Source organism: Epinephelus moara, chromosome 12 (assembly GCF_006386435.1).
Source record: "Epinephelus moara isolate mb chromosome 12, YSFRI_EMoa_1.0, whole genome shotgun sequence".
Lineage (NCBI taxonomy): Eukaryota > Metazoa > Chordata > Actinopteri > Perciformes > Serranidae > Epinephelus > Epinephelus moara.
Genome location: NC_065517.1, coordinates 7,383,581 through 7,408,070, shown reverse-complemented (window position 1 = coordinate 7,408,070; position 24,490 = coordinate 7,383,581). Strand labels below are relative to the sequence as shown.

At 40.9% G+C, this 24,490-nt stretch overlaps 1 protein-coding gene across 1 annotated transcript in view; it reads right to left on the bottom strand.

Annotated features, from left to right (window-relative positions):
- Positions 1 to 24,490, bottom strand: part of LOC126398859 (gamma-aminobutyric acid receptor subunit rho-2-like) — a 36,949-nt gene that overhangs the window by 2,007 nt on the left and 10,452 nt on the right. Inside the window, exons 3-7 of the mRNA XM_050058501.1 lie at positions 17,581 to 17,648; positions 11,315 to 11,538; positions 11,047 to 11,129; positions 9,358 to 9,498; positions 3,664 to 3,816 (exon numbers count right to left, since the gene is read on the bottom strand). Of these exons, the coding sequence (XP_049914458.1) occupies positions 3,664 to 3,816; positions 9,358 to 9,498; positions 11,047 to 11,129; positions 11,315 to 11,538; positions 17,581 to 17,648 (669 nt within the window). The remainder of the gene's footprint in view (positions 1 to 3,663; positions 3,817 to 9,357; positions 9,499 to 11,046; positions 11,130 to 11,314; positions 11,539 to 17,580; positions 17,649 to 24,490) is intronic.

Here is a 24,490-nt window from a genome sequence, read left to right as displayed (position 1 = left end):
TGATTTGTTTGTCTGTTTTATGTTCACTATGTCTATTTTGTGAGGATTTGGTAGCCTGGTTCCAGACCATAGACCCCGCCCACTCAACTGAGTAGGCTTGCATCTCTGGTCTGGCATACTTCAATGAATTTGCGATTTATCTCGTCCAAACGATGGACGGACCAATGAACGCCGGGGGTCTAGCGATTAGCCAATCAGCGCCACGCTGATGTCAAGCTGTACGCCGGTGGGTAACTGGTGAGGATAGCAACAATGGCGACCGCTACAGATCCTACAGACCACATTAACGATGCTATCGAGGTATTTCGCCACTACTTGCGTTAATGGAGGACCAAATTAAGGAAGCTGCTAAACTGGATTTAACGGCGATGCAGCTGGGCGTGCACGACGACGGAGACATTTTAAACGGGCAATGCTCGCTTGTTTTCGGCACCCCCGAGGCATGGATACTAATGACGTCAGATTCTGGGTGAGTCGTTGATCTCTACTGATTGGTTAGAGAAAAAATCAAATTCCCTCCCCCTTGTAAATCGCCTTCAATGGAAGCCATGTCAGACTGAAGGTTCTGAGAGCTTCAGTCTGACACTCAGGCTAAGGATTTGGTGCTTATCATGCCCTTATCGTAATGCACTCTTTGCTGTATTTCTTGTATAAGAGGTGCTATAAAAATAAGTTTATTATTATTAATGTGTAGCTTATAATTTGAAACTTTATGTTTCAACAATACGTAGGCACAAAAACTCTTGGTTACGGTTAGGAAAAGATCATATTTTGGCATAAAATACCCAGTTTTGTGGCACAATCAAAACTGGAAACACAGCGATATCTCAGTAAAAAAAAAAAAGACTGTTTTTGTGGCACTATTCCTGCTGGAAACACAATGATGTCCTGGCACAAATATTTGCTTTTAAAGGGATAGTTCAACATTTTGGCAAATTCGCCTATTGCCGTAATCCCTATAGTCATATGAGTAGGTACATTACCTTTAAGTGTCAGTGCGTGCAGTTCTGAGATCGGTGGAGCAGAGCTGCCTGCTGAAATGGAGGTGAATGGTACAGGTCCCTCTCTCCCTCAAAACTAATCAAATACACCATCAAATGACTCCAAAACGCTCTAGTGGACAACACATGGCTTGCGCATTCCCCACGCTATGAAATAATAATGTATAATTAAGTAACATTACGCAACATGAAGCAAATACTCGGAACTACTTTCTTGAGTAAACCACTGGGCGGAGTGACACAGTGCGCAGTCTTGAGTAAACCACTGGGCGGAGTGACACAGTGCGCAGCTGAAACAGTGCCGTTGTTATTGCTTGTAGCCTTGCATTTGCGGTACCGTCAGCTGGACACACCAGAAGGTTTGAGGAAAGTTTACAAGTGTTTCTGTAAATCATGGTTTACACATGCATTGTAAAAGGTTGCAGTAACAAGCCGAAGACATGGAGCAAAGTGAAGTTTCACGTAGTTCCAACCGGTAATACGGACAGGATGAAACAATGGCTATTTGTGCTGGACATCGACCCCAACACGCCTGTGGAAACGGTCCGGAAAATGCTTGTGTGCTCCTGCCATTTTTTACCGGAGGACTACGCTGAAAGGACGGAGCGCAGAAGCTCAGGAATGGTTCAAGCGCTTTTCTTGAGAGATACTGTCATACCATCTGTCGGCATCACAAAACGAGCAGACGTGGTAAGTGATCGTTGTGTATTTTGCTCAGCAGTCCCTCTGCTGTAACGTTACCTCCATGTTGAGTAACATTAGCCTACAACCCAGCATGGTAAATAAGGCTAAAATGCAAATGTTGTTGTGGTTATGTTATGGATAAGTGCTTGCCCAGAGCATATAGTGAAGTGACTGGCATTAATTCTCATTGTTGGGAATAAACAGACTGCTAGGGAACATTTTATGTTGTTGTTCCCTCAGGAGTTGTGGTGATTTATGAGTGTGGAGTTAGCATGTTCTCCCCGTGTTCCGGTGATTATTTTGAGGCGTACTCTATATTTATATTGCACAGGTGTACCTAATAAAGTGGCCAGTAAGCCCCACATTTACACCACCGGCTCTGGGTCTCCCCTCAGCCCCTGGTTGCTCGGCAGCCTCAGCCTCTCTTCTTGCTCTCTCTTCTTCCAAAACCTGTAACTCTTCCTCTGTATATTCTGGCTTCTTCTCAACAAACTTGTTGTTTTGATGACGGGAGTAACTGCACTAAACATACGCTGTTTGAAATCACTCCGCCCAGCAAGTACTGTATGTCTGGAATGTAGTTCCGGCTCTGCATTTGGCTTCAAAACAACTCTGTCTCGTAATATTACATTATTATTTCATAGCGTGGTGAATGTGTAAGCTACAAGTTGTCCACAAGAGCGTTTTGGAGTCATTTGATGGTGTATTTGATTAGTTTTGAGGGAGAGAGGGACCTGTACCATTCACCTCCATTTCAGCAGGCAGCTCTGCTCCACCAATCTCAGAACAGCACGCACTGACACTTAAAGGTAATGTACCTACTCATATGACTATAGGGATTACGGCAATAGGCGAATTTGCCAAAATGTCGAACTATCCCTTTAAGGGCACAAGCCTGGCTGGAAAAGCAGTGATGTCTTGGTTAAAATAAAAAAAATTGTGCCACTATCCAACTGGAAACACAGCAATATCTGAGTAGAAATCACTTGCTTTTCCAGGCACTGTTACTGCTGGAAACACAGTGATGTCTCAGTAAAAATTAAACCCCTTTTATGGCACTGTTCTTGTTGGAAATGCAGTCATGTCTCGGTATAAAACAACCGCTTTTTGAGGCACTGTTCTCTCTGGAAATGATGCAATGTCTCCTAAAAATAATTTGCTTTTCATGGCACCATTTCTGCTGAAAACACACCGCTGATGTCTAAGCATAAACATATGCTTTTAGTGACACAATCCCCACTGGAAAAGCATTGATGTCTCATTAAAAATATAACTTTTTGTGCCACTGTCCTGCTGGAAACACAGATATCTGAATTAAAAAAAAAAAAGCAGTATTCGCACTGGAAATGCAATGATGTCTAAGTGAAAAACAGAAAGAACTTTTCTTGCCACTATAACTGCAAAAATGCAGCTAACTCCGTAAAAAAAAATGCTTTTCATGCCACTACCCCTGCTGAAAATGTAGCGATACCTCTGGATAAAACAACCTGTGTTCCTGGCACTATTCACACTTGAAACACAGCAATGTTTCAGTAAAAAACAACTTCTGTTTGTGGCACTATTGCTGCTGAAAAAACAGTGTCAGGTTGCTACAAAACACCCATGTTTGGTACCTAAAAAGCTGTTAAAACACAGCAACGAGCTGCTTGGCAGGCATCTTGCCTAGTTGACTCACTATCCACTGTCCCCACCACCTCCCAATGACAAAGTCAGCATATATACTATGTCACTTGAGAAAATTTATTATGATAAGTGTGAAACGTGCAAATGTAATTTATCTGTGGTTTGCAGAAACATACAATGCCAACATTTTCTTCTGGCAACTGGGCTAAAAATGTTGAACTTTCCTTGAACAGTTTGATTCCCTCTGGGGGTCTCCTGTGCTAACTGGGTTATGCTCTCAGGTCACGGTGATGTGCTGTGGAAACATATTAAATTTGAACAGGCAGGATGGTCACTGTGTTGCATATCTTCTTACCTAATGAGACTCTAGCAGGGACGGCCCTGCGGTCGATCCAGAAGGACACCCAGGACAGCATGACCATAAGAGTAGCTGGGAAGTAGGTCTGCAGCAGGAAAAAGAAGATGTGCCGCCGCAGAGTGAAGTTGATGTACAGACGGTTGTACCAGCCTGGGGACAGGGAAGAGGTAAAATACAGTGACTGTTTGCAAATTGTTTTATGTGTCTGGAAACAGAAATGATGTGCTAAAATGCCACAATAAATACAGAGCCAGGTGAAATTAACTAATCTGCACAGACATGATAAAAATCTGGATGAGTGTATTAAACCAAACAAACCAATGAACAAACAAAACAACAGCTGAATACAAGAGATAACTGCATTGGATAGCTACATTATGACAGCAGAGCACTGCAAGGTAATGGCAGAATAACAATGTGAGGGAAATATAAGAAATATTTTTAAAATAGCCCAATGGTGTGTTTTTTTACATCAGTGGTTGACTTCCTCAGTCACAAAAACATTTCTCAGAGGAACAGCTTTTCTCTGGATACAGTGCTAATCTCATTGGTTGAGTAAAACCTCATTGAGCCAAGCCAAACAATTATTTTCAGAGCTTTAACTGAAAGCTGCACTCTGTTACAGCTTCCAGCTTTTACACTGACTAATGTCCTACCTTTAGTAGAACTATTTTCTACCTTTGGTAACTGTTGTCAGTGTAGTCTTCAGATTGTTGGGAGTAACCAGGACATTGTGTCTCTCTGCAAATGTTTAGTTAAAAAGACATTTATCTACATTACACATAATTGTTGAGTGGGGGCTAGGATTGTCACGTTTTATTTTACATTTGAATTATCAGTAGAACATGGGAAAAAATAGATATTAAACCTTTAATACTCTGTTTGAAGCCAAAAATTATCTGTGTGCAACAATTGTGTTGCCCCATTGTACTATCAGTAAACTAAGCTATTGTCATAGCCGGGAACCAGACCAATCTGTAAGCTCATGTTTTATTTGGTCGAGCAGAAGTGCCTGGTCTTCCTCCTGTTCGAGCAGTTTTCCTGCTGGCCTGGAAAAGCCAATCATAACTGTTTAACTAATATGGGGCATGTTTGAGATGATGACTAACAACTTATGGAGCCTTTACACTTTACGCAAAATGTGTGAGGACATTATTTTTGGTTCGTGCACCCTCACCCTGGGGGCAATACACTGAGTGTAAACCTAGCTTAGTAAAGAAGAGTGCTATTGGGGCATTTTGCGAAAACAACCAAGATGGCTGCAGCTGATGTGGAACTTTATGCTGAAGTAGTCCTTTCAAGTTCTGATGGTAAAAACTGCAAAACTCGTTTACAGAAATATTGATGCTACTCCATCATAGCTCACCTCCGCACACTATATCCTGTTTACATTATAGACTGTATGAATAATGGATGTAGCTTCCGTGACGTCACCCACTGGTTTGTGGACTCATGTTTTGCCCAACTCCCCTCGAGTTCAGCATTTCAGCCGTGGACATCTTGATGTTTTTTTGGAGCAAGATGTGACCATATTTAGACAAGAGGCTGGAGCTGTGAAGGAGCAAGGGTGGATCTGACTCATAGACTGTAGCGATGCCTCAGACGGCCTTTCACTTGAGTGGCCCCGTCTTTAAGTATGTGTAACTTTGGGTCTTAATAAAATGTTGACAGATGAGTTATAAAATAATCCACACCACTTGCACTTGTCATTAATGTTGAAATTAGCTATACAGGTACCAGGCTGTAAACATGTTTATTTCTGCTGTAAAGTTGGTCATTTTTAACATGGGGGTCAGTGGGGATTTACTCTGTTTTGGAGCCAGCCTCAAGTGGCCATCCAATAAACTACAGTTTTTGGCACTTCCAGCACTGGCTTCATTTTTTCACCTTGGAGGTTGGTTGGTTTTTGGTTGGTTTACATTTTTTTGGTCGCTCAGTGCTACGTCACGTTTTATTGCTATGATTGGTTGTAGGTCTATCCAATTGTGTTAATTGAGAGGTGCCAGACTAAGGGCAAGGTCACGCATGACTGAATGCAGGCAGATCACAGGCTATTCTCATGCACTGTTTGTACATTTTCTGATGAAAAGTAATGTACCAAAATTGTATGTAGTCTACGTATTTGGAAGAACTGGGATCATGTGACCAGTGCACTAACAGGAGTGGTCCTGTAAGGTGGCAGGTGTGGGTGGTGAATGTGTCACAAAACACAGGACTTTCCCCTTGGAGACCGGTTTTAGGAGCCATGACAACTCTGAGTTGTTTTAAGCTATGTCCCCACCATGTTTCTCTTTTCTAAACCTAACCACAATAACTTTACTTGCCTAAACCTAAAGACACCCAACCTTTTCCTAAACCTAGGCAAGAATCAGACAGGAGATCTGCACACACTGTATTAACAGCTCCTGGTAATTTTAACTGTGCAACCTTTGGATCAAGCATTGTCTTTTCCTAAACTTAACCACAGTAACTTTACTTTTCTAAATATAACCTCTGTAACTTAACATTAAGTACGTAACATCATTCATGGGGTGCCAAATTACAGGATCTCATACAAATCGTTGTATGAGGATACGTTGCAGGTGACCAGCACCTGCTAAGGAGATATTCGTGATGAATGTGGGCCGTGCTAGATGTGACACACAAAAAGGTAGCTTGCTAGCTGACAAAGAAATGATAGCTAACTTGCTAATAAATACTACAAAAAACAATGTTATTGGTACATTTTTCATTTTCTTACATTTCATGCCTGTCTCCAAACTCTCTGCTAGCCAGGCAGCATCTTTCATGAGGGGCAGTTTGTATTTTTAATGGTCAATATCATACAGTATCAGCTGGTTAGACACCCACAACAATCAATGTGTCTCCACACATACTTCTTTGCTATTTGCTGAGGCTGCGACTTTGCTGGTTAAAGTTCACCAAAGTTGAACTCTACGTGATGTGAAGATGCAATTCGCTTTGCCACCAGCAGCAAATGTTTTGTTTTTGGCCCTATCCTTGTCCTTGACAGTGTCAGGCTATTATTGTCCCTTTACAGCGGACATTTTGACATCACAGTAGGCTAGACAAAGCATAGGTGTTGCTAATGACATTAATGATGGCTACATTCTATTCAGGTATCCTAGGAAACCATGACACAACACCAGCACTCTGAAGGTGATGCATCTAAATTAAATTCAGCCACCATTTATAATATTTTGTACACCTTGGCTTTTCCTATTGTTTCCAATGTCTACAGTGAAAAAGGTTTAATGTTCTACTTGCAAACACCAATAACACCGTACCATCTGAGGAGTAAACTGTGGAAGCATTTTGTATTCAACACCATCCGACATCTATCTCACCAACCGACACCAGTTCATCAGCACTAACAACTGCACCTCCACCACAGCTCCTCTGTCACAAGGCGTCCCCCAGGGATCGGTGCTCGGTCCCCTCTCACAAGGCGTCCCCCAGGGATCGGTGCTCGGTCCCCTCCGCTTCATTCTATACATGCTCCCCCTTGGCAAAATCATCCATCTCTACGGACTACAGTTCCACTGCTACGCCGACGACATCCAACTGTACATTTCCACCAAAGCCATCACCAACACCACCCTCTCCACACTCAGTAACTGTCTCTCTGAAATAAAAAACTGGATGCAAAGAAACTATCTTCAACTGAACAGTGACAAATCAGACATTATCATCACTGGTCCCATATCCCACACCAGAACCACCCAAAACTTCAGCCTCACCTTCAACAACAGCACTCTGTCCTCATCTCCGCACATCCGGAACCTTGATATCATTTTTGACAGCCAACTTAAGTTTGACCACCATATTAACTACATCACCAGGACCACCTTTTTTCACCTCAAAAACATTGCCCGTCTCCGCCCCTCACTCACCTTCTCTGCTGCCGAAACCCTCATCCATGCTTTCATAACATCCAGACTAGATTACTGCAACAGCATCCTATACGGTTCATCATCAAAAGTTCTCAGTAAACTCCAATACATCCAGAACTCCGCTGCCCGCCTGCTCACCCACACCAGCTCCCAAGAACACATCACCCCTGTCCTCCAAAAACTACACTGGCTCCCCATTTCACACCGTATACAATATAAAATCCTCCTACTCACCTACAAATCACTTAACAACCTGGCCCCCACCTACCTCACAGACCTGCTCCACCACTACACCCCCCCCGTTCCCTCCGATCCTCAGAAGGAAATCTCCTCGCCCTACCCCCTCGGACCAAGCACCAAACCTGGGGGGACAGAGCCTTCTCTGTTGCCGCCCCCACCCTCTGGAATTCACTCCCCAAATCCATCAGAGACTGTACAGACCCCCACACCTTCAAATCTCTCCTAAAAACCCACCTTTTTAAATTGGCTTTTAATCTGTAAACTAAATATGTCTAATTTTCTGTTCTATCCTATCCCATCATATTCTAGCTCTCCCTGATCTTTTACATTGTTTCTGTATTTTAATTGTGTTATTATTCTATATTGTTTTGTATTTTAAACTGTTATTATTTTTATGTAAGCGTCTTTGAGCACTTGTAAAAGCGCATTATAAATAAAATTTATTATTATTATTATCAATACAAAAATCAAGGATGAAGGCTGTTTGCTGACTTGTATATGCACCTACTTTAACAGTAATGTTACCTTGACATTTAGGCAGTAGGAGCACCACAAATATTGGTAAAAAACACAAATTGTGCAATGTAACATAGGACTAAGGCTTTTTTGCTACATCTGTTTAGAAAAAAAAAATCCTTCTTAGGTTGCATTTGTTTGACCTTTTTTCAAAGTTTCAGCTTCAATGGACCTTAAGTGTCAACAGCAAGGATTTCAAACCCAAGAGGAACTTAATACTACTTGAGCTCATTCAAAATGGTGCTGGTGCAGTCCTTACACAGTGGCAGAAAAGTGAAGGCACTCCAACTGTCTGCACTGAGGTGGTAGTTAGGGCTGCTCGAGTCAGAGACAAGGATATGCTCAGATTGGAGATTGAGTTCTGAGTGGTGGTCAAGTCAAGACAAAGTACTGTTCTTTAGAACAAATAGGAACAGGAAATATTGCATTGATGGCTAAACTTGAAAGAAAAACATTAAATTATGTATAACTATATGTAAATTGAATATTCTTGCACAATGCAAAGAAGTGCCATGAAAAATAAGCATGCAAAGGAGGGCAGGTGATGTTAAAGAAATTAATATTTAATGTTTTGCTTGTGGTTCTTTGGCTCACCTCATTGAGGTCCAGCTCAGGCAATGGGTTACTTCAGAGTCTACAATATCAGGGTCTGATTAACCTGTCAGAAGACCTTTGGATAAAAAGTGAATTGAGGGCCCCTACTGATTCTCCATGTGCTCTCCAACTTGATTATAAGTTGATTAAACATGAACTTGTTTAGGAATATGCACCGCGTAAGCATAATGTCAATTGAAATATTAATGGTATTAAAAGTAGATTTTGACACAGGCCCCCACGACAATACACAGACTCCAAATTAGGTACAAACGGAGGAGTCACATTAAGGTCCTTTCCATTTCAGTTTCTAGTAATTAGTTAATTAAATTATGTCAAACTCATTTTTGAAGCCCCCAGGAGCAATCACCACTTTTGGCCAGTGAGTAATAGTCTTTCAGAAAGTTTCAAAGTAAAACTCCACTCAGTGTTTGTTTTGCCAGTCTACCTGTGCTGCTGTAGAAAGCCAGTCTGGAGGTAGTGTGAAACTTCTGGATGAGGAACTGAGACAGAGAAATCCTGTCATCTGTGCTCAGGGACTCATCACCGCTTTTCCAATACAGCATCAGGTCTTCATCTGTGTAAGCGTCTGCAGGACAGAAAACATCAGTTTAAGTATAGAGTACTCATTCCAGTATCAGCAGCAGTAGCTGGATGGATAAAGGCCACTTTGTATCATTTCCCCTGGTCTAATCTGTCCAAAGAGGCAGGTCAATGGAGCGAAAGTTTTGTAGTTTCTCTATTAGGGATGCTGTTTATGCCAAATTCCGACCCTGCCTTTGGTATGTGAGTTAAAAAAAAAAGTAATTCTGGACAATTTTTGCCTCATTGGTGGTAAGAGTTAGAATTAGTCATCCTTAACATCTGTTGTGTTATGGTTTAGAATGATGAAGATAGTTGAAGAACAGTTAGATACTAAATAGGATGGAGGCTCTACAGGATATTTTTTCCCAAATGATGTACAGATTTTTAGGCATTCATTATCTCAAATGGCTTGAAAAAGAGTGAATATAGCTGCTGTAAATGGCAAAAAAAAAAAAAAAAAAAAAAAAACCCTGAGAAAGCATGCCCCCAGACCCCCCCTTGGTTTGGGCTTTGGGCCATGTCCCAAATGTTTACAACATCTTGCTCCACCCCTGAAAGTCTATTATAACTTCTTTCTCTGTGCTACTGAGAGCCAGTGTTGTCCAAAAACTATTTAAAAAACCAAGCAATGAGCCACACTGTTGCAGTGGGTGTCATGTTATTTTATTACTATAGCCCCTTTTACACTGCCTCTCTGAGGCAGAAATTTCTCGCCCCGGCGTTCTCTATAAAAGGTACAACTGCAGAATGGGGGGGGAGAGTTGTTTCGCCTCTAAGGCAGCATCGGCAGTAGTTACAGCACCGAAACGAGGTCTGTATATACGGGACAGCCGGCGGGATGGGATCATGGGCTGCACGGGTGCTACAATTTGACAACATGTTATGCGCACACCCCACAGCAGGAAACTTAAAAAGCAGTTCGTAGTAGTTAGCAGCTAACATAAAGAAGAAGAAAAATGGCCAAAAATGTTAACAAACTGGAAAACAATGAGGTCCGGGAGCTTCTTACCCTCCGAGCAGAGGACAAGATCAGCCGGCACATAAGACAGAGAGTAAATGATTGTTATTGCCATGTTATGCTGTAGTTATTGTTTATAATGCGCTGCTGACACATATGTTATATGTCACACAAGAGGCTGATGCTGTTGTGTTACATGTCATGCCCATCCAGCTCTTTTTCTTCTGTGATGGTTTTGTGAAAGGGACTTCATAGCAGCTCTATAGTGCAATTTCTGTTTAAAAAGAGCTTATGAAAACACACACACTGTACCTTCCTGGGGTAGCATGCTCCCAGACCCCCCTAGGTTTTGGGCTGAGCCCCGAATATTCACTACATCTGACTCTGCCCCTGCTGCACCAACCTCTTCCTGATAAATAACAGTTTAAAGTAATAAAACAGTAATGTCGAACAATTCAGTGTTTTTTTGTCAGTGTGGTGCTAATTGAGGCAACATGCTGCAAAAATGCTTTGGGCCTTTAATAATTAGCAGCACTTTATTCCCGCTGTCTTTTTAACAATAGAGTGAAGTGTCAGGAGCATATGAATACTTACAGCTCTCCAGCTCCAGTGTGCATGTCTGCGAGTCCAATGGGAAACGACTGAAATCCATGTTGCACGCAGCAGTGACTGTAACCCTGGGGAAAAAAAGCAGAGTGTAAATGTTACCAGCACTATGCATGCTGCAACAAGGCCTGCCAAGTCTCATTTAGTCGGTGTGAATAAACCCTGTGATGGCAGATATCTGTGTGTGTGTGTGTGTGTGTGTGTGTGTGTGTGTGTGTGTGTGTGTGTGTGTGTGTGTGTGTGTGTGTGTCCTCACCTCAGGCTGTACAGGACATGACCGTCAGGGAAGACCCGCAGCATGATATTGTCAGTGGTGGTATCATGGATGAAAGACCTCTTGGAGTGGACAAAAAACACATCAGGCACCCAGATCTTCTTCACCAGGCGCCCGTCAAAGGTCATGCTCTTGTTGGTGGCGCTGGGGAAGGCCAGTCGCTCGTCCTTCCAGTAGTGCCTCAGATACAGGGTCATGGTGAAGTCCTGAGGGAGCGGGGGAGGGGTGAGTGAAACAGAAACAGCCTCGGGATTAAGTCTCACTACGAGGACTCTACTTGCTCGCTGCCTCTGGTTTATTGAATTCCTCTGGGGATTACAGTGCTACGACCCGCAGCTGCTGGATTATATGGATTGCTTATGACTAAACATACATGGTTCAGAGAAGTGCTGAACATATGTTAACTAAGCAGGCCACAGCTTCCAGTGGTCCTAGATTACCCTTGTCTTCTCGCCTCCTTTCCCCTGTTGCTATGCAGACAGGAGTGGTCCCCCCCACTCCAGAGATCATCCGCTATCCCACTCTCCTCATGGCATTACATAAGACCAGATCAGTTTGGAATAATGGCTGCAGCAACACATTGTACTCTTGGCACCCACCATAAAAGAACCTTTGATGTTGCATAAGTTCAGTTCAGGGGCATGTCTGAATGTCTCCAGTGAATACCAACTGTAATGTGTTTACTAATGAGAGATGTTTTTAAGTGTTGTGATCTAACCAAAGCATCCTTGAACGTATGTCTAACTGCCAGCTTATTCGCTGTTACGTCACAACGATTTCAACCATCGTAAAATATGAATTTTTAAAAGCGGTACCATGTAAGTTTTGAAAGAAGATGTAACACATTCTCTTACAAATAAAACGTTGAACTTATTAGCAATGAGAGGCACTCTTGATCAAGTCACTAGGTGCCTCACTCATGGGTTTTGATGCTACAACCTTTAATGATCTACTGTAGTACAACCATAGTTATGATGGCTAATGCATGCTTGCAAATTTAGACAGAAATTGCAGTGTGAATGCGTTCTGACTCTTCTCTACTTGTGCTATATTTTGGCATTTACCATGATCTCATAATTGACACAAAATATTAGGCTGCAATAATAAGCGATGAAACACACGATGGTGGCTAATATTTACTAAAACCAAGTAAGGGTGGAAATCCACGATGTGATACTATCACGATGCTTTGGTCACAGTTATTGCAGTTTTTATGGTTTTGTGATATGCTGAGTATTGCAATAACATTTAATACAATCTATTGTGATTTATTACCTTTTTTCAACTGCAAATTTTATCCCCAAAATAAAAAAATTACCACATCTGTTCCATCTAATGAGATAACTTGTCAGTCTGCTCATATGACTTCAATCGTTTTCATTTCAAAATCTAGTGGACTGAATAAGCAATTCATTTTATCATTGTAATAGGATACCACAAGTTTAATTTGTATTTGCATTACTAATAATTTATAGAATACAAAAGAAACAATCATTGGCGTCTGTGTATCGATACAATATTGCCTTGCAAAAATATCGCAATACTATGCTGTATCAATTTTTCCCTCACACCTAATGACAAGCAAACTTTAGATAGATATCACTGTGTGACTGCACTGCATTCATAATTACCTCATCACTGCCACTAAACAAAGAGTTAATTAGCAAAAGTTGCAGTACAGTCAGAGGTTCTGCTCTGCTATCATTATGGCAGCTAATGTTAGCAAACTCTAGATAGTTATTGCTGTGTAAATGACATTACAGAGTCAGTGCTATGACTTTATGACTCCTCTCTACTTGTGGCAGAGTTGGAGAGAAAGGGTGGTGTCTGAGGCTCCAGCCCAGAATATTTTTCAAAAGCTCTGAATCTTTAGGGTTTCTAAAATACCTTTAACTTTGTTGTTGTTTGTTGTTTATCCCACTATGCTATTCCCTTACAAAATGTAATATAATTCAGTAAATGTTCTTCTGTTGGACAAATGTTTATGTTGTTTCACATTTATTTGGCATTGTTGAGGATAATGTTGTTCATGCCAAGTTCCGATGCTACCAACTGTTACGTAGCTTAAAAATAGTAACATCAGACAATCTTTTGCTTTTTTCAGGTGGTGGTATGAAAAGCTGTCATCCTTAAAGGTAGACTATGCAGGATTTCTTAAAAAACAAACCAAAAAAAAAAAACAATGTGCACACTCAAACAAAAGAAATCTCTCTCTGTCATTACTTGTTACCGCCTGTTCTTATTCCTAATTTGTCAAACATTGCCGCTTTGTCAGTGATTTTGGTGTCAGACACTGATGCCAAAGGCACCTTTCACGGCGTCAGTGTGTAACACCGCTAGACCATGTCAGTTTGAAAAGACGCTGATAAGAACATAATATGTAGCTGGACAATCCATATGGGGCAGGCAGGATTGCAGGTGGATGTGTCCAACAAACCACGGACTTTCACCCAAGAGCCCGCTGCTCAGTTACTGTGTGAGTTTAAAACCAAGCCCCATGCTTTTGTTACCTAAACCTAACCTCATGCTTTTGTTGCACAAAGTATGAACATAAAAACAAGGCGTCTTACCATTGTTGGAAGTTTATTTTGAAAAGAATAAATGCATCTAATGATCAAACACTGTACATTTCCTGTGAAAACAGAAGTGTATGTTAAAAAATACAATGTACTGTATGCAACAAGTGTAAACTGACATGCCGTCCCAGAATTTTTAACAACAGACGCAGGAGGTTAGCTAGCGCATCATATTTAGATGTAAAAATCCACTGACAAAGTGCCGATATTTTGCAAGTTGTGATGAGAAGGCGTTGCTTGTGAAGTGTGCGGCAGTGTATTTTTCTGTAGAGATTTCCTTTTTTTTGTGTTCAGGATGTTTACTGGTGTGTACCCCAAAAGCTCTCAGGTGAGGTCAGGACTTTATAAAAAGGTAGGGACCACATGGCACAATGAAAGCAGCAGGCATCCAAGGGACACAGCACCGAGAAACGCAAATAAAGTGAGTAGAAACGCAAAATGAGAATGAATCGGGTTGGCTTTTAGTTTCATTTTCACTGGTGAGCGTGTTTACAAACAGTACCTGACAGTTCTGCATAGGATACCTTTAATATGTGTTGTGTTCTGGTTTCAGAATGATGACGACAGTTAGAGAATACATACATAGAGTTTTAAACATCTAGCGTCTCAAATAGCTTGAAAATTAGATCATATAGCTAATCATATTCCTTTGTGCCATAAAACTCCATTGTGGTCTAAAAACTATTGAAAACACATCAGTGAGCCACTGTTGCACTGGGTGATATGTTCCTTCATTACCATGAAAACACACTGTAGTTTATTTCAACTCAATTACACACACCACCGGTGTAGCTGAAAATACTCTTCACAAACAGCACAAAATAGGCCCTGTGTTTCAGCAGCATTAGAACTCCCCTTTGCCTTTTATTACATCCATTCTCACACATGTACAAATAACTGAATCAGCAACCTAACACATGTTTATGTAATGATATCAGGATTATTAGCAATGAACTGTTTATACCAACATTTGTATTACTCAGCCATCTGGGATATGCTTCAGTCTGCACGCTCTGAAATCTCAGCACATTTTAGCCCTCGTCTCCCAACACACTGTACAATTACTGTCTGACATTTTTATTATGAAGTTGGCTTGGACAGATCAGATGCTATGGAACATTACTCCCCCCGTGTTTGTTAAGGTCTCTATCGTGACTTGGGCATAAGACAAAGGTAGAAAAAAGCCATCATACTTTTAATACATTTAAATTGCAGATATAAAATCCTGGCCTCTGGGGGGGGTCCTCTCTATGTTAAGGCCCTTGGCAGTGAGTTGGAAGTGAGTAAGCCCCTGCCCTCTCCTCCTGTTTCTTCAATGGCCAGCTAATTTAGGAATTTCAGCTCTATGCAGAGGCTACACTGTAGCCTACACACATAGCCAACGCCATTGTGAGAATCTATACTTGTGCAGTGGTGTGTCTGTGTCACTTTGCAGTTACACCTCCAAAAACACTAGTCTGAGGTGGAGTTTCTGTGAAGTGCTGTAAAGTTTAGTTGATTCAAAAACAGGCCAAAAACACGCATTAAACACACATTAAATATGGCTTAATAGAAACAAGTTCAAACACACAAATCGCAGGATAACTTGCAGGATTCACAGACAAAGCATTTGTCTTTTGCTGGACACATTTTCCCCACAAATACAACATGCTAATGTTATTAGCACAAGCCTATGGTATTTTACATTGTATGAATTAGCCTAGCGGCTAGCAGACTTTTCCTCTACTCATATGAAGCCAGGGACAACAGCAACATTTAGTGAAATTTTGTAACGTTACGAAACAAATACAACATGCTAACGTTATTAGAACATTCCTATGGCATTTTACACTGTGAAAATTAGCCTTGCGACAAGCGGAGATTTCCTCTTCTCATATGAAGCCAGGAAAAATCACACTTAAAACTTAAAATGCCATTTTGTGGGGGTTTTATTCTCTTCTATGAAATTAAAGTAAATCAAAGCTTTGTTTCCACTGAGGGAAATGGTTTCAGCTTACAAAAATAGACAGGAGGTCTGTGTCGCTGCGACATGTAGTTACATTTCTGGGGAGGTCCACATCAGACTATGGCGTAGGGAACAGCGTAGGCTCTATGTTGACGCAGAGCCTACGCCGTAGATACGGCGTCTATTCTAGGCAGAACTATACATCCCACTTTAGGCTAAATTTGCTGCCCCCCAATCAAGCTAATCCTTCAGTTAAAGCTGTACAACAACGACTAACCTCTCATGATAAGTAACACATTAAAACAGGGCTGGCCGGTATTAGTCTCTGCACATCAGATAATTAGTAATATTAACTGTAAAATGAGCAACTAAAGTATATACACACAAAGTATAGTATGAGATTCCTTAACTGTCATGTTAAAATAAATATATACTACAAGCTTAACAGGATTCCTAAAATTCAGTTATGTCTTTTGGTTTTGGTGGTGCCACCCCAAAATTTTCGGTGACCTAATCCGGCCACCCCTATGAAACATTTCTAGGGGGCACCACTGTTTGAAACTATGTATTTGTGACTTGTTTTTAAATGTTTTTGATTTGAACTTATGGGCAGAAAGAATTGAGAAACAGGCTGACACGTGGTTGGTTTGGGTCTTTTCATGAGATATGCTGACAGTGAGAAAAGTCTCGAATAATACATCTATATCCTTTAAAATCTCGTCTTTGCTAAACCCTTTTACCTCTGATGAAACAGCTCGTTTGCTGTGTAACTTTTTAACATCCTGCAGCTTTGTGATATGACATAATGTCATTAAGAGCAGCCGTCGTCTGCAATCATTCATTTTTCCCCCCCTCTGCTCCAAAACAATTAAATACAGAATGCTGGGATCCAAATTAAATGTAATCCTTGTTCGTCCTTGCAAACAGGAGCTTACACAACACCAGGACGACAGTTTTGGATCCAATTTATGGTTCCAGAACAGAAGGTTGATTTAATTACATTACTCAACATGCATTCCGTCTGACTTTGAGCAAAATAAACAATTCCTGCCACTGAGTTTTCATAATCTGATTCTGATTATCCAACTGAAAAAAAACAGCTAAATGACGATAACTAAAAGGAGACATTCATCTCTCAGTTCAAAGCGCAGAATCCCTATAATGCCAGCGGCAGAACACAGATAGTATCTGATAAAAGGCAACTGATCACTTTAAACTATATTTGAGCTCTAATCTGGCGTGTCCAATCAAAAAAGTTGGATTGAGAAGACAAGTGTTCCCACAGTCTTAGTCACTGTTGTGCTTGTGTGTCCGTGCCGTTAATGAAGAATGTTCCCGCCTCATTAGCTGCTTTGTCTGAGGAGAGCAGCTTCTTCTCCATGTGTTGAAGCAGTATGAGCTCATTTGTTTAAGTCAGCAACTTCCACGGCTACAAACTGAATCTGACACAGATTTACTGGATACATTTGCCATCAGTAACATAATCCACTGGAAAAGCAGCATTAATAATGACATCCTACTTCTTCTATAATCTCATTACTCTGAGTTTGTGTTGGTCCCTGATTGAATATTAGGTTCAAACTGAGTCTATCATAATGAGTTATTTTCAGTATCTGCAGCCGACTTCTTGCAGTCACATTACAGCTACTACGTTATTTGTTATACACCCCCCCCCCCCCCCCCCAATACGCATACTGTGTGTACCGTTACACACTAAAGCCACTTACCATGTCAACCTCTGATATGCTGTCCAAGCTCTCCACCTGAACATCCACTCCAACAGGGACAGCTGGACCTGCAGATAAATATCAAACACATTAGAGCGTACCTCACTGTACTGTACATACAGACTATGTCAGGCCCAGCTCAGCTTCTTTTGAAGTTACATCAAAGTGCAGACTTGGAACCAAGACTTAAAGAATGAGAACATCCCTAATACAGGTCTCCATGCCAAACTATTATACAAAGATGCATGCCATACTAATGGGGAAAGAGGACAAACAGTTGAATTCCAATGATTTTTTTTTTTTTTTAAAGATTGTTTTTTTGGGCTTTTCTTGCCTTTAATGATAGGACAGGGTAGTGTGAAGGGGGAGAGAGAGGGAACGATAGGCATCAAAGGGCCACAGGCTGGAAGTGAACCCGCAGCCACTGCAGCAAGGACTAAGTCTTAGTACATGGGGGCGCCTGCTCTAACCACTAAGCCGACACCCTGAATTCCAATGATATTACATATGAGAACCACATAGATCCACTGGGTGGGTTCACCAAACCTACTGACAGAATGCTGATAGTCTGTAAAGCTCCAGATTAATTAAATGAATGAATGAATTAAATTAAATGGCAATGTTTTTAATGTCTAATGCCAAACCTTTAAAAATCATATTTTCTGACAATATCTGCACATGCTAACTACAGTATGGTTTGGGGAACAGATTCTGGTTATGGCAACTGAACTCTAATTAAAGGTATACTATGCAGGGTTTTCCTTAAAAACAGCATATAGACCATGGTTGCTCAAAATGCATGCTTTTCTAAAAAAAAATAATTTGCGGTCCATTTAATTTCTTTCACTTTTGATAGCTGACATTTTAAACACTACTAGGCGACTGCATCAAATTGCACTCCCCTAAGCATTAGAAATGACAACTTGTTGAAAGCTACTGATTGCAGGGCAACAAGTGGTACTTATCAAGTGTTGCAGGAATTATGATCTGTCATCAGTGCTTGTGTTGTTAACTACAATAATGATTTCAGTGGACAACTCTCAACTGTGCTTTTCCTGTGTGGCCCTCAATCATATGCTAGCCCCCCAAACTGGCACTCAAAACTTTGAGCACCCCTGGTCTAGACTCATACAAAAGTAATTCCTCTTAATGATTTCTTATGACCCACTAGAAGTGTGTGGCGGTGTATTTGTCTGCAGAGACATGGTCACAGCCTGCAGGTAAGGTCATGACTTTATAAAAGGGTAGTGACTAGGTAGTAGCAGCATGCATTCAAGCGTTGTTTGGGGTTAAAAAAAGGGAACATTAACAGCTGGATTATGATTGGAAACAAACTCAGGTTATGAAACGCTTAAGTGTTATAAGTCCGTACACCACCCTAACCTCCACCACTCCTGTACTCTCAGCTTCGTTACATAAAGAACACACTGCTTTCTGCACTGGAACTAAATGGGACTGGGCTTAAATCATGCACTCCAGAACTGTCCACTACCGACAGGCGATGTTGATATCCTAAAATCATTATCGCTAACCTTAACCAAGGACTTTCAGTTGCCTAAAGTCAACCAAACACTAACCACGGAGGCAAGAGATCAGAAAATGCTTGTTTTCAATAATGATCATTAGGTCTGTTCTGGAACACCTTACACAATTTTCTTATTTACGTACAAGAACATGTTGACTTGAACAAAGGACATATGAAAATCTGAGGGGCAGACTGCCATGAAAGTTACTGACCACATATTTCCCAGAGGATGAACCTTCTGTAATGTAATGATGTTTTGGAACAGACATGAATAGCCACAAGTTTGCCATGAAATTGAGGCAAAGAACTGCTTCCACTAAATTGAAAATGTTTTCACTTGAGCAAGAAATGCATGCTTATCATTTATCCAGAGGTTTTATGACTTCACTTCATAAACCCATGGAGACAAGAGAGAGTGGAGGGAAATAACAGAAGGAATTAGCCCAGAGTTCATGGTGAGGTCTAGGATCACACAGAGTCTGAGCTGTCATTCACACACACACACACACACACACACACACACTGTATTTGATCAGTTTGACGCAGGGGCATAAATATAGACAGTGCAGGTGGGGCAGTTGCACTGGGGTCCATGGGGTGAGGGGGCCCGTATAGAGTGAGCCCTCAAATCATATGTTAGGAAGGAAACTGGCCCTTGTGTGTAATGTAGATTGCCACCTTAGAAATATGCCTATGTTTAGAGACAAACTTACATTTAATTCAAAATGGTGTAATGTGCTTTATATGCCTTTGAAAAGGCAAACCTATCTCCATTATATTTTTATTTTCTTTCTTTTTTGGTAAAATAGCCAGTAGCAATCTATAACAAAATACTTTTCAAATATAAAATATATGGTTACTCAACATAAACTATAAATAGTGTATAAAAAACTATTCAATTACATGAATAATTCAGATTTTCTTTTGTATTTTTGTCCTACACAAATGTGATGATGATTTTTAGGTGATATGTATGTTGGTATCATCCAGTGTCAAGTCTCTATTTGATCATATGATGATATGACTTTACGGTAGCTAGTTGGGGCGCATAAAAGCTAACCTCCCGGGCTTAGGGCTTGTCAAAATAATGTGCACTGGGTGGAAGTGAGAATGTATTGGTTCACTGGCTAGTCTCTCACTCTGTCTGTCTACTGTTTGGTGCTGAGCAGATAGTATACAGTGGGGTTTTACAGCTTTTTCTCTGTAAGCTTAAAAGCTTAAAAAGATTCTATGAGAGTGATGAAAGTGAACCAAAACAATAAAGTTGCAGCTGGATATCTAAACGATGAGCTGGAAGTCACTACAAAGCTCTGTGCCAAGAGGAGGGCAGCTGCACATTCAGGTGATACTCTCTGTAGGTTCATCACTACAAGTGACCGCATTTGTATTGTCAGAATTTACATTGTTCAAAGGTTTCGTACTGTTTTCTGTCTCTGATTAAGACTATCAAGTGACCGAAATTAGATATACAAAGATGTTACTTGATTTTAATAGAAGTATGATGTTAGTTCAGATGCAGGTGTTGTGATGATCTGTCATCAGCTCATATGCTGCTAAGCCATGACCAGTAACTTCAATCATTTCATATGAAAACTCACACAGTATTCTCATAATTTTTGATATGTGTTGTTTAGCTGATTAAGAGGATTTTTTTAAGTCCCCAGTGGGGGATTTAAGGTGATATGGAAGAATATCCTAGCCCCATCATCAATGGCATAACAAAACCACACAGCCTTCTTTGACTTGTGTATGAAAGGGGGGCTATCATGCTATTTTTTTTTAAGTTCATACTGTTCTATTTGGGTCACCATTAAAACATGTTTACATGCTTTAATGTCCAAAAAACACTTTATTTTCCTCCAACTGTCTGTGCTGGGTCACCTGTATTCACCCTCTGTCTGAAACGCTCCATTTTAGCGCCCAGTCTGCTTTCATTGATCCAAGCCTGAGAGTCCAAGCCTTCCATTATTGCAGCAGCATTTTCTACTGTGAAAATCCCCAATAAAAGCTTCTACACCAAAATCTTCACAACCATACATGTTCCAGATGGAATATGATACGAAATCAGGAAGGAGTTAATAACATCAGCAACCAGAATTACATGTTTCCCTGATGTTAGCATGTAGCTACATGTAGCAGTACAAACTATGTAATGTAAACACTTGCAGATGCGTGCCTTATCTAAAGAAATCAGTCAGAGTTGATGTCAGCTTGGCTCGAAAGCTGTTTCTGTTGGAAAGCGGAGTATTCAGAATGGTATGAAGCCTGAGATGTTTGCCCACAGAGATTACTTTGAGCAGCATCTCCCAGCAATCACAACAATTAATGCAAATTCAACCAATCCCCATGAAGTCTGCAAAACCTTGCAATTGTGTCCAATCAACATTTTTTTTCAGCCAACTAGACCAATCTCGTTTCAGGTTGTGAAGATGCAGACGTGTGACACAAACATCTCACATTTACCAACAAAAATTACTGCTGCAAAGCAATTCCCCAATGTTCTGCACGAAAGCGGGGGCGCTGCACTGCGTTTAACATTGTGGTGGAAAACAAATGAAAGTTATCAATTGGCAAACAATTTTCTACGGCAAAACACACTCAGAGGATGATTGAAACGTGTGAAAAACAGACAAAACAAATCACCATGACAGAGCTGATGCATCAAGATCTATTGCACATACTGAAAGAATCAAAATGAGTTTTTCCAAAGTGACATTAAATATGCATGGCTAGTGGTAAAATTAGTGTAGCTGGAGTGATGGAGGCGTGCTGGCCTGTTTGCATCACAAACGGTGCCTGCTTGTGCATGTTTGTGGGTTAGAGAAAATAATTTAGGTATAAAGAGTCTCAAATAAAATGTTAAAACATGGTGTGAAATCTTTAATTAGCTATTTTGGTACGGTACTTCGAACACTCAGAACAGTGTGATTTTATTCATGAACAACTTGCCTTCAGTTTCTAATTAATTATACAAAAAAGGGCAAATATTTCTGCAATATTCATTAGCAAATAAATAAATCGATGAAAACTGTCTAAAACCATAAAAACATGCACTGCAATTTTTAACAAAGCTTCTGTGTAATCAGACATTTCAGGCTGCAACAATTACCCCCAACAGCCTGAGAAATCCTAGAGGGACTATAACATTACAGATGTTTACCCCATTATTTGAAACTCTAGCCACATTTGATATGAACATCCAACTTTGTAATATTGTATATGGCAGATATGACAGACGGCACATTGGCTGCTGTAGTATTGTTAATCTAAGCAGCAGTAAGGGTGCCAGCCTTACATAACTGGTGGCACTGCAAAGCTGCTACCTGGAAGGGGGGCTATCAACTCGTGCCTAGCTCCAGCTGTCAGCAGAGTGTCCTCCCTACTCTTACTCACACCATATGCCATATATCACGTGCCAGACTCAGCAGAGCCTGAGCTCCTGTTGACATGTTGCCTCGGTGGACGTAACACCAGACACCTGCTGAGAAAAAAAAAAGCTCGGACCAGCGGTGTTCTCGGAGCGGGATGGTTCTGTGATTTGGCTCATCTCAGCTCTCTCTGCAGCTGGGTCACAGGAGGTCACAGCCAGAACCAATTCTGAGCTGAACTGCACTGCAAGGACACAGGAGCAGTAAAAATGGTCTGTCCAGAGGACTGCTGTGTAAGTTACAGGGTATGGAAGAATGTTTTCTGAGTTTCAATGTTTAAAATATTGGCTCCAGATCAAGGCTGAGAAAGTGAGGTTTGTGTGTGTTCAGGCGGGACAATCAGGCACAGATGAAATGTCCTGCGTGTGGTTTTGCCAGAAGATTTCCGTTTGCTATTTTGAGCTGACAGCATCAGTGAATTATTCCACGTCACTGATTATCAGATGAGACCCATGAATGCGTCATAGCGATGCTCCACATCGTAATTCCTGTTGGCCCTTGTAGCCCTCAGTAGCACTTCTGTGTGGCCTGTTTTCAAATGGGGCATGAAGCAAGAGTGCGCTCACAAACATGAACACCACAACACTGAGGATCAACATCGCAGAGGAGCAAACACTATAAGTCAAAGTTAAAATGCAAAACAGCCTGTTTATGGGCACTCGCCGCACGCAAAACGGGCATATTGATCGTTTCACGGTTCTGCTTTCCTGAGGGCTCCACTAAACCCCAACTGCTCCATTTAATACCACGTCTTACTCTTTAAAATGGAATTATCGTCAAAGCATAGAGGCGAAAACAAAAGCACATAATCCATATGCATTCACAACGTGGCATAAAAGCAAACATTTTATTAGCTACATGTGGGGATTTATCCAGCTACTGAATTTTTTATCAGGCTAATTATTTCAGTCACTGTGTATATAGACTCTCATTTCTCCCTGTGGATGAAAATTCATAATGTCTCTAATTAAGAAAGTTAAACTTGTAGACTACATAATGATAATTAATCTAAGAAATACAGGGTGTCAGTGTTGGGGAGGGACTTTAATTCTGATCTGTACCAGCAAATGTTCAGGCATATTAAAGTCTAAAACCTAAAATTAGGCAACAGGGGAATATTTCACTTGTGGAGGCAATTTTCTGAGTTTTAATCCTGTTTTACTGCTCCATGCTAATCTAATGAAACTTTGAGTTTCTGAGCAGGCATCTAGCAAAAAAGAAAAAGAAAGAAAGAAAGAAAGAAAGAAAGAAAGAAAGAAAGAAAGAAAGGGCCAGTTTCCCTCTGGCAGGGCTGGATCCATCCATGAGACACGTGAGGAAAAAATGAGCTGTGGGCACCTCTGTTTCCCCCTATCACATTACATGTGCAGCTGGTGCCCTTTAAGTGCTTATTATGTATAGGGCACAACAAGCTGCTTGATTGTGGCAATCACGATAATTATCACGGTTATTTAACACAACTACCCATTGACCTTGGAAATGTTGTGTTATGTTGTGTTATGTTTCATAAAACTTTTTTTTTCTTCAGTTTTATGTTTTGGGCTTATTTTGCCTTTATTTGGGAGTACAAATATATAGGAAAGGGGAGCGGAATAAGATCCAAAATCTGGGAGAAAATAACATCATCTGCCGAGATTCCATGATTCCCTGATAGCATGTGGCTACATATAGCAGTGAACTTGGGTATCACTATGCATAGCCGCACCTTTTCCCATTAAAAATCACTGATAAAAGCTTCTAAACACAACCGGACATGTTCAAGCAGGAATATGATCTGAAAGCAAAGAGAAATTAACATCAGCAGCTGAGATTAGCTAAACGTTTTGCTGATGTTAGCACGTGGCTGCATGTAGCTTGCAGCCCAGGGATGACTGTACAACGCGACACTCTCTCCTGTTCAAAGTCACAGACAAAAGCTTCTAAACCTAACTGGACATGTTCAAGCAGGAATATGATC